Genomic DNA, 15,291 nt, shown 5'->3' on the forward strand with positions numbered 1-15,291 from the left:
TGTAATTACAATTTTTATTTATCAAATATATATATATATATATGTGTGTGTGTGTATTTGAATATTTATTTACACAGAAGTAAGTTTCCAATTCGTCATATTACATCAAACCCCCAAATGGGCCTAAAATGAACTCAACAATCTTGTCATCTCGAGGGCCTCTGTACCGTCCCATTTTGTGGTCATCAATACACTTTTCAGTTTTCGGTTCCGGGTCTGTACCCGATTCGAGTCCAGTTTATAAACCCGATTGTGGATTTTTTTGAGGCCCTTTCAATTTTATTTATTTATTTTTGGCTGTTGCTTTTCTTCACTGATTAAATATAATGGTGTAATAAAATATACGAGTCACTATAAATTAAATTAACCTTCATATATGCCGTACTTTCAAAATATGCATTACTAATTAATTAGAAAATTCCAAAATTCATTCTGGTCGTTGAAATTTCTGTTTATGTTGATTATTAATCCGTGTTGAATTGGAAAATACAAGGTAGAAAGAGAGACGGCTTCGCCTCTTAATTGTGAAATGAGACGACAACGTTTTTGTTTGAAGATGGCTGTTTTCACGGCGTGAACGGAAAGGCTAATGGACATGCAGAACAACTTACTTTATGATTTTTAAAAATTAAATAATGACTCGGAAGATGAAATTATCAAATTTACGTGTATAAATTAATAAATAAATGTGTTTCGTGAAAATAGAAAATCGATCGTAGCAGAAAAAATAAATAGCATTACTAAATTAAATTTATCATATAAATCAATATTTATTCATTATGAAATAATTTTAGAAATTACAATATATTTTTTTTATTATACCCGCATACCTAATTTAAGGATCAAATTAAATTTGTTAGCTAACAATTATAATTCAAGTTAAACCAGTTCGAAATGCAAACTTAATTAGAAGTAGCAATGTTTCAGTTATGGTGTCCGTACAAAAATAGAGCAATTTATATGAAAATACAAAAAAAAAAAAAAAGCAAAAAACAAAAATATTATGCCTTTACTTTGAATTTTTAAAAATTTGTAATTAAGATAATACATTTTTTTTTTAATTCCAAAGATCACCTTTTATTGGTATTGGGTCTAATTTCAGAGCGATGAACACCGTTAATTGTATTAAGAAATTTTTTTTAAAAAAAATGTATATAAAGTTTTGGGTGAGATGTAAAAGTCAATGGTGTTTTGAGTAGCAACGGAATTTGGAAATTAAGTTTTCGGTTGAAGTGATGAGACGTGAAAGTCATGGCATTTAAAAGGTTTTCAATAAAAAAGTGGAATGAGTGCATCACACCCAACCAAATTTAAAAAAGCCTGAGAAACATTAATCCTCATTCAAATTAATCCAAAATGAATCCGATTATATTTTAAGAAAATTGGTTTACTTTGTTTTTTAAACCAAAAATTGATTAACTAAATTTATTAAAATTATTTAATCAGTCCAGCTTTGATTAGTTTTATTAAATAATCGATTAATGTGGTTTAATAAATTATTTTCAATTTTATATATAGAGAGACAAGGAAAAATTTAATGATTTGTTGATGAATTATACTGGGCAATTTATTAAGTTCAGTTAATTACAATTTAATTATTTAAAAAAAAATCTCTACCTGCAAAATGCCAACGAGTCTCTGTCTATTGCGTTCCAGTTTCCTGGCTGTTTGGACGCGGGAATTTCATCCATGGCATCATTTATTAGAAAGTAAATTATATATAAAAAAAAATGATTATAACATGCTGATCTAATAATTAATTAATTTTTTTTTTAATTTTATGAGTTTAAATTTGACAAAAGCGTATAACTTATATTTTGATGGACGTAACATTGCTGTTCAGTATATAATATTTGATTCAATAATACTGAAAACTTAACTCATTAATATATTTGTGGAGTTGTAGTGAGTTACAACATATCATAGTAAAATGAGCATATAATGATGGTTAAATTTTTTTATTTGAGATGTCAAAAATCATATATCGTATTATAGATACCGATAATCAGTTTTTCTGATAAGATGTGCAATCTTCCAGCGTAAAATATGAAACTTATAGTGATTATTCGACTGTTTGGGAAGCCAATTGGGTATAAAGCACTATGGGCAAAACGTCATAGCCTGTGGAAGCCTAATGATCGACTACACCTAATTGACTTAGATAATAATTACTACATGGTCAAGTTCCACTCGACAAAGGACTACATGCACATTCTTACGGATGACCAGTGAGTTATATATGGTGACTAACTCACGGTATAGCTTTGATCCCCTAGTTTCTCTACTGCATCCGGATGTCACTAATGTGGTGACCTCGGTGCAATTTCCTAGTCTCCCCATTTACTACTACCATAAGAGTGTGTTCAAAGTTATCTCCAGGGTGATAGGGAAGGTGTTTCGCATTGACTACAACGCTGAATCCACTGAATGGGGTAAGTTTGTCGGGTTGGTAGTTGGATTTTATCTGACCAAACCATTAATCTCTAAGTTCATGTTGGATGGGCACGTACAGAGAGTGGAATATGAGGGCTTGCCTATCATATGCTTCGATCGCGGAGTATATGGATACCTTAAACACCAATGCAAGAAAAATGCTAAGACGGAGATTGAGTTAGTCAAGATCGGAAGCATTGGTCCCGGTGAATATGATAATGTGGTAGTGCTAAATGAAAATTATGGTCGTTGGATACAAGTCCAATGCAAGGGGAGGAAAGTTGAAAGGAAGGGTCCTGTCTTACCAGACAAAAGTCATATATTCTAAAAGAGAATAATAAGAATGGATCAAGCCTTAGTATGATTGCAGACATGGAAGGAGTTTTAGAATGACCAAATTGGCTGGTGGTGAAAACTCCTAAACAGGTGGGGGTCTCAAATTAGAGACAACCCCCAAGGAACAAAGGAAAAGCACTAGTGGTGGAAGGCAATGATTAGAAAACAATGGATGCCCTCCTTGAAATTATGGGTCCTACCATGCTGGCCAAGGCTAAGCCTGCCAGAGAAACTAGTGGGACAAAGGGACGCATTAGCTCCTGTGGCGTATGAAGGACCTATAATGAGAAGATTGAAATAAGGTAGGCTACTACTACACTCAAACCTTCAAAGAATACAGTTGTAATAATTGAACATATGGTAGACCTATACCACGATCTCAATCGGGCCTCCTCCCCTAACCCCATGTCACCAACGATCTCCTTAAAAGATCGCTTCAGGACGACAATTAAACTGTCGGATATCTTGGTATCAGCAAAGACATAAAAATCAATAAAACTTTTAAAAAATAAGTCAAGGCCAAAAAAAGGGGACGAGGCACATACATCCACTGCTTCCACTACGATTAACCCGCTTATGTTCAAAATCCAAGAGCTTGTTAACAAGGATGTAAGTCTTGTCTCGAGCACTATTGAGGCCCTTCAGAAGGAGCAAACATAATCTTTTCTTTTGAGCATTAACTCATCTTTTTCCTTATCTTTACCCTATGGATTGTTCATTTTTTGTGTAGAATTGTCAGGGTGTAGCAAAAGCTGATCTCAAGCGTGTCATTAAATCCTTTGTTAATATCCATAACCCTGCCTTGGTTGCATTGTTAGAGCCTATGACGGCGGACGAGAAAGCATATAAAGTGATCAAGAACCTAACCCCATGTCACCAACAATCTCCTTAAGGGATCATTTCAAAACGACAGTCAAATCGCTGGATAGACTTGGTATCAACAAAGACATAAAAATCAATAAGACTTTTTAAAAAATAAGTCAAGGCCAAAAAAGGGGATAAGGCACCTATATCCACTGTGATCAACCCCCTTATGTCCAAAATCTAATAGTTTGTTAACAAGGATGTAAGTTGTATCTCGAGCGCTGTTGAGGCCCTTCAGAAGGAGCAAACATAGTCTTTTTTTTAAGCATTAACTCCTCTTTCCCTTATCTTTACCCTATGGATTGCTCATTTTTTGTGTGAAATTGTTAGAGCGCAGCAAAAGCTGATCTCAGACATGTCCTTAAATTCTTTATTAATAGCCATAACCCTACCTTAATTGCATTATTGGAGCCTATGACGGCAGGCGAGAAGGCAGTTAAAGTGATCAAGAACTTGGGATTTGACTACTCTCACAAAGTTGAGGCAGCTGGATTTTTTAGTGGCATTTAGATGATGTGGAAAGAGTTTATCTAAGTCAATGTGGAATACAATCACTATCAATTTATCCATTCTAGGATTAGTATTAATGATGGTCGGGAGGACTTCTCCCTCTCTATAGTTTATGGGAACCCAAATCCTCATAAACGTAAAGATTTTTGGGAGAAGCTCACCATTATCGGGCATCACATGGATTGCCCTTGGCTCCTTGTTGGGACTTCAATCCCATCTTGGATGCGAATGATCGAAGAGCGAGGGCGGTTAAATGGTCTAAAGGTTGCACTTTTTTTTAACCACTTCATTAATGCCAATTCCTTGCATCAACTTGATTATATAGGATCGAACTTTACATGGCGACGTGGGACATTATTTCAATGGCTTGATAGAGCCATCTATAACCCGAGATAGTTCAACCAATTTTTGGAGACCATTGTCCACCATATTCCAAAAGTGCAATCAGATCATAAGTCTCTCCTGATTATCCTTTACACCTGTCACATTCACAATAAGAACCCCAAACCTTTTCGATTTTTAGCTGCGTGGTTATTCCATCCCGATTTTCCTAACTTGGTTAGGAGAAATTGATAAAACCATCTCCTCATTCAAGAAAATATTAATAATTTTAATGAGACTGTGCAGGATTAGAATAAAAATGTATATGACCATATAATTAAGAGAAAACACATCTTTCTGGCAAGACCAAATGGGATCCAACAGGCATTGAAAAGAGACCACTCTGTTAGGCTCCAAGAATTAGAAAAATCCTTAGAAAATGAATTAGAGGAGGTGTTACTACAATAAGAAATGCTCTGAAAGCAAAAATCCCAATGTAACTGGATTTCTCTGGGGGACAGGAACGCCAAATGCTTTCATACTCAAACCATCTCTAGAAGGAAAAAGAACAAAATTAGTATGCTTAAGGATGGAGATGGTAATTAGAGTACCGATGAAAGCCATCTTCGGATTATAGCCTCCACCTTCTTTGAGCACCTTTATACAGTAAAAGAGGGACCCATATTGCATTACCTTGTAAGAGGTTTGTTCTCAAAGTTAACGGCTATTATGGTTGTTCAGTTAGACTATGAGATAAGGAACTATGAGATTCATGATGCTTTATTTAGCATGCACCCACTGAAGGCCCCTGGTGTGGATGGCCTTCGTGCGACATTCTTCTATAATCAATGGGAGAATGCAGGCGAGTCGGTTTACATAATAGTCAAGGGTATCTTTAATGGCAAACAGTTACCTACTGAGATTAACAATACCCTTATTACACTCATCCTTAAAGTTGCAAGACCAGAGACTGTTAAATAATTTTGCTCGATTGGTTTATTAACGGTTTTATATAAGATCGTTACTAAACTCATTGCTTTTTTGGTTGGCTCTACCCAAGCTAGTTTTGTAGTCGGTAGGAATATCATGGATAATATTATTATTGCCAAAGAAGTGGTCCACTCTATGCAACATTTACGGGGGAAAGACAAGTGGATGACCATTAAGGTGGACTTAGAGAAAGCTTATGATTGCATTCAATGGGAATATGTGGAGGACACTTTACTTGATGTTGGTCTCCCTCTTAACCTTATCAGAGTCATCATGTATTGTATCTCCTCTAACTCTATGCAATTATTTTGGAATGGTTGTTTCACCCAGGAGTTCCGGCCTACTAGAAGAATTCGATAAGGGGACCCATTTTCACCCTACATATTTGTGTTATGCATGGAACGACTATTTTATTGCATCAACACCTTGGTAAGAAATGGTATGTGGAAGCAGATCTGCCTTTGTAAGAAGGGCCCTGCCCTCTCACACCTCTTTTTTATGGATGATCTGGTAATCTTTGGAAAAGCCACTGATGACCAGACTCAGGTTATTAAGAAGGTCTTGGAGGAATTATGTGCAAGTTCGAGCCACAAAGTGAGTGCAACTAAAATACTTACTTTCTTTTCTCACAATGTTAACACGAGTAAAGCTAGTTGTATTAGCAAGATGTTTGGTTTTCAAGTCTTCAATAATCTTGGTAAGTATTTTGGTGTTTCCTCACTACATAATAGAATCAGTAAAGATACTTTTATATTTTTTAGAAGATTAACCAGAGGTTATCTGGCTAGAATGATGTTTAACTTTGCTCGAGTCTGTCTTCATAGCTATCCATGCTTATACTATGCAGACCACGACTTTGTCTAAATCCCTATGTGATTATATTGACGCTGTTGTCCAGAAGTTTCTCTGGCAACTAGAAAATCAGCCTTATCAGTTGGGATGACATGCACATGCCTTACGACACTGGAAAAAGTGGCCTTTGATCTATCCATAAGCAAAATCAAGCATTCTTGATGAAATTGGGCTTTGCTACGGTTGTGAAGCCCGGCCTCCTATGGGTCTAGGTCCTCGTCCACAAGTACAGATGCTCTGCCTTATCATGGAACTACAAACCGACGAGACCAATCTTCCATCTTTGACACAACCTTAACCATCTCTGGACGGGCCTCCGAGTTGGCATCAAATAGTCCATTGGTTCAGGGAGAAATATTAGGTTTTGGGAAGACTGCTAGTTAAGGTATCTGGAGCCGTTTAAACTTTTGGCTTTTGTGACTATTGAGGAGTAGGGTCTTTATAGATGTGTTAAGGATTACGTGGTATCGTCCGACCAATGGGATTGGATATCCCTGCACTAGGTGTTGCCGATGGATACACTGCTCCAGATGGCAGTGATATTGACTCCTAAAGATGACAATATTCTGGACTACTGCTTTTGGGGTACGACGAGCTCTGGGTGCTTCTCGGTTAGCTCAACTTACACTCTCTTATAGAGCGATCATTGGCAACTATAAGATAGAAAGTAGAGAGATATTTAACATTGGCCAAGTGCTCAACGGGTGGGTACGTTTCTCTAGTTAGCTGTTAATGGGAAATTTTTGATAAATTGGGAGAGATACTGACGTTACATGTCATTTACTGCGGAATGCAGTAAGTGTGGCAGCCCTATTAAGGATGTAGATCATGTCCTCCGTAATTGTAGCGTGGCCAAACTACTGTGATTGAAGATCATACTGGTCGAAGCCCAATCAACTTTATTCAGTGGTGCTGTGAATGATTGGTTAGTACTGAATCTAAAAAATAATTGGCCTTGGTGCATGACATTTTAGGATTTTAGAGTGACTTTTGGCCTTACTTACTGGAGCTTGTGGAACCATATAAATAAATTTATTTTTCTAGAGAGTGAGAGCAATATCGAGGAGCTTGCTAAAGATGTGTCTCTCATGACTGACTATATTTTTATGACTAATAATATGAATTTTTATTTTCTTTCAGTTATGGACACAAATCGAAAGAATTTATTGTTTGGCAAAAACCACCCAGGGGTTGGTTGAAGGTGAACACTGATGGTACTTATCGTACTGCAACCGATCTTGCTTGCTGTGGCAGACTTATTAAAGATGAAGATGATGCTTGCCTAAGAAGCTTCAGCAGAAAAATTGGTAGATGCTATGTTCTTCAGACCGAGCTTTCGAGTGCCTTCGATGATCGTCAACTCGCTTGAAATGCCGGGTTCCGTAATATTATTTTAGAAATGAATAGCACTCTTGCGGTGCAGTTACTCATTAAAGAGAATTATGGTACTAATGCGCATGTCGCTTTCGTTAGTGCTATTAAGTACTTGCTACTGCAGAATTAGCAGATCCAAATCCAACATGTCTATTGTGAATGAAATAAATGTATTGATTGATTGGTGAATCCTGATTTCTCTCTAACAGTGGGCCTTCATTCTCATGTTCAAGTATTGAATGATCTCCAACAGTTTATCACTGTCGATATCATGAATGTCTTTTGGCTCAGAATGTGTACAATGATCTTTTAATTTTCTTTTAGCTCTTACCTCTCATTGTACAAAAAAAGAAGAAACATCTAGTGGCTGTTATATTTTAAATATGTACAATAAGATAAAAACTTAATTTAAAATTTTCAATTGAAGCATAATAAAATATATAACTTAAATATGAAATTTACAACGCATGAACTAAATATTCATTGTATACATAAAATCATTTTACATGCATATGAAAAATAATATGTCAACACTTTAAAGCCACCTGTATTGATTTAATTCCTTCTAGTTGAATATGATTTAATAAACCAGATAAGCTACAAAATCAATTGACTTCGCAATTGGTGTAAGACAAATTTCAGCCACCTGGGGTTGGTGTAATTCTAGCCCGTAACAAAAACAAAATGCACGCAGTCAATAGTTTGGGATTTTGACATTTAATATTATATTTACATTATAATCAACTTGAAAATGCTCAACTTTCAAATTTTGTGTATACAAGCAAAGTTTATGAAGTCAATAATTTGAATATTTTAAATCTTACATGATATGTATTGATAATACTAATCAATTACCACTATAAATAGGAAATGGCAAGGAGTAAATTATATATAAAAAAAAAATTATTTTATTCAAACAATACCTTTAATCGTTGTAAAATTAAGACAAAACTGCCTTATAAAAACTAATATAAAATATATAATGACAACATTAGTAATTTAATAGTTAAAACTCTTGTGATTTATTTGAAACATCGCGAGTCACAAATGTTCATTACTTTATATTTATTTTAAATAATATTTTTAATATAAAAAATTTTAAATTCAAAATTTTTGGTTATATGAATTTTTTAAGAAACCAAGTTAAAAGTTAGATCCACTACTATAATCGCATCCATAAACCAATTAGTGGTGCAATTGAAAAAAGCAACCACAAAAATTTGTTTGAACTTGGGTTAAAGCATGACATATATTTGCACTATCACTATTTTCAAATAAAATATTTTCTATGCTAACACTATACTATGAATAACACATACTGTATAGCAAAACCCAATACACTTGCAATTTCTACTGTGTGAAAGGTGTATTATGAATTTTGACTGACCTATAATAATATTTAATTAATTGAGACAATAAAAATTTAATTTATAAATTTATTAATAAAATTACGGTAATTAAATTAAGTTTAGTTTTAATAAAATTATTATATTTGCGGACGAAATGAATATAAGTTGGAGCAGCAAAGAGCTATGGCTAATATTTTTATTTATTGAGTCAATCAAACTTTATTTTGTCATTTTTCTCTCAACCCATTTTGCAATCAAACTCAACAACCTCTCATACGTGATGCAGACCCACAAAATGACTCGGTCACTCTTCCAATTTCATTCTCACCCGCTTGTCTTTTCCTTTCAATTCTGTTAGAAAGCTGATTTTCCTCGGCACTAACCAACTCATTCAACCAATATAAAAACCTCTCACTCTTAATGAAAAATCAAAATCCCCTAATCCCTCCTTGTCAATATCAAAAAAATGAACCACAACTCACGAGAAGCAAAAATTCCCTTCTCCTGGGAAAACAAACCTGGAGTTTCCAAGGCGATTACCATCACTACCTCTAATCTCTTCCTTTCTAATTCTCACTCCAAACAGCTTCCTCCCCCTCCTTGCCAAATCAAGAAACCCGACTTTACTATTTCCAAGGATGTTCAGAATATTCCTCTTCCTCCGTGCACGTTTCAGCCGCCGATGAGAAGCGAAACGCCGAGTCGACGGTTCGGTGTTAAGATGCAAGACGGCCGGCTAGACCCGTTTCGGGCGGCGTACGAAGAGTGCACCAGGAGCTCGAGAAAGAAGGAGAAAGAGGGTTCTGTGATTGGGTCGAAAGTGAAGAGAGGTGTCCTGCAAGGTTTGTCTTGTAAGCATTCTTGCAGTGTCAATGAAAATGATTTGTTGGTAATTAGAATTTCCCGGGTTCCGTCTCAGAGAAGAAACAGAGAGTTGTGAGTTTCTTTTTCCTGGTAGGAAAATTTAAAATTTACAAGATAGATATTACATATATATATATATATTATAATTTTCTGGAATTTGTATTTATTTATTTTTTAATTTTCTGTTGTGTATTGAGAAGTAATTATTCAGCAGGGAGTGTAATTTTCTTACATTTTCTTTTTGTGGTTAAATGCCGTCTTGAGACTTGTCTGTTTACTGACATGATCAATAATTGTTTTATTTTTAGTTTAATTTTTATATTACTTTTACGTGTATTGGATTAGAAAATAATTTTAATTTCTAAATTATTTTACCGTCCCATCGGACCACCATATTCAATTCAGCATTTGTATAAATCTAATCTGATTAAAAAAAATTTTGAACTGATATGTTGCAAGTCAACTACGGCTTTAAATATATAATACATAAAATTATGTAATTAGGTGGACTATGACTTGTATTATAATTTTTAAAATAAAAGAAAATACTTTTAATTATAATTATTAAGTGTTTAATTAAAATAATTATAAAAAATTGTGTCACTACAAAATAAAAGTTTTGATTTTAAAATTTTTAAATATAATTTTTTAGTAAAAATAAAAATATTTATTAAAAATTATGTATTACAATTTCTGATTTAAAAATTATTTTTGTATTTAAAATGTAATAACTGATAGTTGGGTGGGGAAAAAAATTTGTCTGTTGTCTTTATATATGGATATATATATATGATAACAGTATATAAACATATATATATATATATATATATACAGGGGATGGACGGATAGGATGCGTGCAGATGGGGAGAGGGGATGGACAGCTAAGATGCGTGTTAGGGGGAGTATAAAAATGGAGAACGGGAAAAGGAAGAAAGAAACTGGTGATAGAAGATTCAAGAAATAGGAAAGTCGGAGAGGGAAGGAACGAGAAGAACGAGTGGGAGAAGGAGGAAGGCGACGGTGCGAACTACGGAAGTACGAAAAAAATAGAGACCGGAGGTATGGTGAAATTAAATACTGAATATAGAATGATGATGAAATATGGATTTGTTTCTGTAAATATTGGATGAAGATATAAACAGTAAAGGAAATGGAATCAGGAAATTCTGATTGATGGAATAGAAGAGCAGAGAGAGATCGTGAGTGGCGGAACAGTGGGTTGATGTTGTGAGTGAAGAGAGGTGGAGGAAGCCGCGGAAGGAGAGACCGATAGGTACAAAGAGGTATCGTCTAGACAGTATGAAGAATCAGAAAATGAAGTAGAGGAAATGAGAAATGGGAGAGTGAAGGCAAAGTTTCAGTTACGGTGAGAGGAATGAGAGAAAAGGAAGTAGAGGAAGTGAGTGAATAGGTGTAAGAAAATCCAAAGGAGGAGAGGCGATGTGCTGTGAGAGATTAGTGATAACAGAGAGAAGAGTGCTAGGAGCCGAGAAACACAAAGAGAAGAGAAGAGAGGGACAGAGAGTGAAACGGTTAGGATGAGTGACAATGATATGTGAAATGCAGGGTGAGGTGAGTGGAAGAGAAAAAAAAATGGGAATGGGATGAAGGTTAGGAAACAATGAGCGTGTGAATGTAGGGGTTGTGTATGTGAGTATTTAGTGTGGATGTGTATTTATGTAGGTGTGTTTTGTGTGTATGTGTGTTTGTGTGGGTGTGTATTGGTGTATATTATTTAAATATGCTTGTAGATTTGAGAACTGCATGGTAATGTTGATTGTTTGATAATAATTAAAGTTGGAATGACAGGCATATGAGTAAAGTATGCATGTATGTGGGACATATTGAGTAGGGACGGGGTGTGGTAGCAGTAACATTAGTTTGGGGGGGGAGGGGGCGCCGATATTGGTTGTTGTCACTTAGAAATGGTAAGTCGGTCGTCGACAGTGGTGATGCTTGCGAGTTGTCAGATTCGTGATGAGTTTAGTCGTCGATGTTAGTGACGAAAGAAAACAATAATGTTGTGTGGGTGGGTGGTTAGTTAGGGTCGAGCGATGGAAAAGTAAAGAATTGTCACCGATACTGGTGACAGATGCGGGTTACAGTGTGGGTGAGTGACTATATCAAGTATGAGGGGATGGTTTTAGGGGGTGAGCACACCTAGTAGTATTGATAATAGATCATCGAGTAGACGTGGTAGTACAACAGAGTTAGATGAGTAGTATCGGGGGTAGGAAGAAAGCATGACCAAGGTAACAGGAAGGGAAAACATATAAGAATAAGCTTTTAATTGGGTTTCCATGCTATATTTGTAATTTAAATTTACTGTACTGAGTTATATGTATTTATTCTCTATTAATTACAGATGAAGTAGGATTGGAAACGGGATCGGAGTTGTAGGTTTCCGAACCTAGTGTGCAGAGGAAATGGAACAAAGTTTACTACTGGTAGAACATGATAGTTACGTGTTTGGTAGCAGTGTAAATCATATGTAAAAATAAAGATTTATGAAATTCGTAAGTTACTATATTGATATATTTATGGTTGAAAATTTCTACTAGAAATTGAGTAATTGGTTGCAATATTTTTTTTTATGCATGTAATTGATTTAAAATGAGATACGAGTGTTTTGTATACTAATCTATTTGAGACAATACCGTTGAAAGAGAAAAAAAAAGGGGCGTTACATAAAGTTTTATTATCCTAAAAAATAATTGTATTTTATTTATTTAATTAAAAATTATTTTTAAAATAACTAAAATATGGGAAAAACTGAATTGAATAGTGTTATACTTTGTAGCTTTGGTTTGTCATTTATAAAACCATGATTAATTATATTACATGCATGTACCTCGACTAATTTATGTATAAAAATTAATAACTTACTTTCAAATCATATTTTTATGTTATATTAAAAAAATCATTAATTCTTGAACTGTAACATTATTATATAAAGTAATAATAGTTCTATTGTAATTTATAATAATTTTAATAAATTTGCAACTATTTCATTTAAAATTTAATAATATAAAATATTACTTAATTTAACTCACTAGAGAAATTAATAATGAATTTTGATTATTGCTTTCATGTAATTTGAGTCATTTATTTATTAAATTAAAAAAATAATATTATATAATATGTATAAATTAATAGTTTATCATATTTTTATTAATAATGTATTGAATAAAATTTATTTTATAAATTATATTAATTAAATATCAAAAATTTATTAAACTATTAATAAAAATATGATATCATAATATTTAATAAATATTACACAAAATAATTTATTTCATATTATAAACGTTTATAAGTACACGTGCAACGTATTGAATAAGCCTATTTCCCAATATCTTTGAAATAAATAATAATATTTAGATTTTATAATTTATAATAGTTAGACTTATATATTAAAAGAAAAAATAATTTTGTTATATAATTACAAAATCAGTAAAATACAAAATAATGAATTAAGTGCAAAATATAAATTTGATTTTATAAATTTAACAAGAAAAAGTTATACATAAGACAAAATGTAAATCTTTAATTATTATATTGTGTTATAAATTATTCATAGAAAATATATATTTATATTTTTAGTACCATTTAGAATTTATTTTTAATTAAAACAATAACACATATATATATATTTTATATCACATAAAAACAAAAAAATATTAATTTAATTAATTTTATCGTTTAAGTACTTAATTTAATTAAAAAATAAAATTTCCCCCTAAAAATTTTATTTCTCCGTTTCTTTTTTCTTTTAGTTTTTTTTTTTTTTTTGTCCCTGGAGGGTCATAGCCTTTGTGGAAAATGGGAGTAGGACCTAGCAGCTCACCCACAAGCGGAGAGAAGTGCCGCCCGAATCAAAATGCTCTTGCCATTTTTGTTTCTATTATTACTAGCCGACTTCTTTTTTTTTTTTTTCCTTAAAAATTTATCGTCTTCCCTCTTAAACCCTAGCACCTAATAGTCGACAGACAGCGTGAGATCCAAGCGACCGTCTCGTCTTGCAAGCCATCGTCGTCCTTTACCTCGTCGGTATCTTCATCTTTTTACCAGCCTTCGCCTGTAAGTTTAGCTTTTATAGTTAATGTTTTGTTTATTTACATTCATCTCCCGTTCCGATCCCAAAGCTGTTTTGTTCCCCGCAAGTGCGAGGAGGAGGACGTAGAATTTGAAAATTTGACGGGCCAACAGGATTTGTAACTAGTTCTGGGTTAGAGGAATTTCTTGACAACTAAAGGGAGAGTACTGTGGAATTTGGGTTCGTTCTGATGTGAACTTCACGAACATCCTTTAAGTATATCACTGGGTTAAAGTTTCTTGAAGTCTAAATGTTGCTTCTGGTTAATTGATAATTTTATTTGCCTTATGAAGTGATAGATTTACGAGCTTTATCTTAATTCTGATGTCATACGAAAAGAAACCAGTTGTAAAGTGTTGGTACTATGGTAGCCTTGCTTTAAGCAAATTAATGCAGAGCAGATGTGAAGTAGACTGAGTTGATGATAGCCAGTCCTCTCTTCAGATAGCTGGGGTAGCATGAAACCCTGGATGCTAATTACTGTTTTACAAACTTTGTTAACCTTTTGTTGGTAATGACTTTCGTTTTTTCCCCGTTTTCCTTTAGCATTTTAAGGAGGCTCGCATATGCGCTGGAATGGCCAATAATCCTCAATCTTCTGGTGCACAGGTGGAATGCTGTTTCTATCATTTAATTTCTCATATTCCTTAATAGAAAGTTTTTGGTTATTATAATATTTGAAATGTTATTATGGTGTTTGCAAATATTATAATATTTGAAACACTTGAAGGGGTTGCTAAATATATAGATATATTTTCAACATGAGAAAACAAAAGCAGCCTTAAACTTGGCATTTCACAGATGGCTGTTTGTAAGCAGTTTAAATGTAGTAAAGCTTATAGTTTGATTGTTTTTACTATATTCCAACTCCTAAGCAGCAGTATCATATTTTGTTAGATTTTACGCAAAAGTGCTCATCTGACATTATTGATGTTTAAAACTTTTCTTGAGTATTATTTTTCTTTTTAGAGTTTCTAGTCAGTGCGATTATCCGTCATCATTAATGTAGAATTTTTGCTTTCGTAACAAAAAATTGGCGCAGCCTCTTTGGTAATAAATGACATTTGTTTTTGCATTTCTACATGTAAATTACTTATGATCTTCTTGTTTGTTTGAGTTCATTCATTAGGGACGTTTGCTCTTCTCTCTCTATAATATGTATATACAGGTAGAGTACATATAGATATATACATGTATAGAGTGCATCTATGATTCCATCTCTCAAGTCTCTATGCTGAAGTGTTTCTCCTGCTTTCAGGTCAATTGTTTGAAGTGTTTGTCCTCTTGTCTTTCTGTTTGATG

The 15,291-nt window shown here is 33.7% G+C and overlaps 2 protein-coding genes and 1 long non-coding RNA gene across 4 annotated transcripts in view; all 3 read left to right on the forward strand.

Annotated features, from left to right (window-relative positions):
* The first annotated feature begins 2,046 nt into the window (after window positions 1–2,046).
* LOC148270423 (uncharacterized) lies at window positions 2,047–2,761 on the forward strand. The gene is made up of 2 exons (XM_088220055.1): window positions 2,047–2,228; window positions 2,380–2,761. Exons 1-2 carry the CDS (start codon window positions 2,047–2,049, stop codon window positions 2,759–2,761), a joined length of 564 nt encoding a protein of 187 aa, XP_088076181.1.
* A 6,476-nt stretch (window positions 2,762–9,237) lies between these two features.
* Window positions 9,238–12,457, forward strand: LOC148270424 (uncharacterized). Its single transcript, XR_015819856.1, has 3 exons — window positions 9,238–9,871; window positions 10,728–10,952; window positions 12,259–12,457. It is a non-coding gene; the product is annotated as an uncharacterized LOC148270424 (long non-coding RNA).
* A 1,273-nt stretch (window positions 12,458–13,730) lies between these two features.
* PRP40A (pre-mRNA-processing protein 40A) overlaps window positions 13,731–15,291 on the forward strand; it is a 34,037-nt gene continuing 32,476 nt past the window's right edge. The window contains exons 1-2 of one of the 2 annotated variants that reach the window (XM_088221359.1): window positions 13,731–13,973; window positions 14,536–14,598. In XM_088221359.1, coding sequence (XP_088077485.1) covers window positions 14,566–14,598 — 33 coding nt within the window. In that variant the 5' untranslated portion in view covers window positions 13,731–13,973; window positions 14,536–14,565. The remainder of the gene's footprint in view (window positions 13,974–14,535; window positions 14,599–15,291) is intronic. The other variant, XM_088221360.1, reaches the window with a different exon arrangement.

This window comes from Carica papaya, chromosome 1, assembly GCF_054855325.1.
Source record: "Carica papaya isolate Zhongbai chromosome 1, ASM5485532v1, whole genome shotgun sequence".
Classification (NCBI taxonomy): Eukaryota; Viridiplantae; Streptophyta; class Magnoliopsida; order Brassicales; family Caricaceae; genus Carica; species Carica papaya.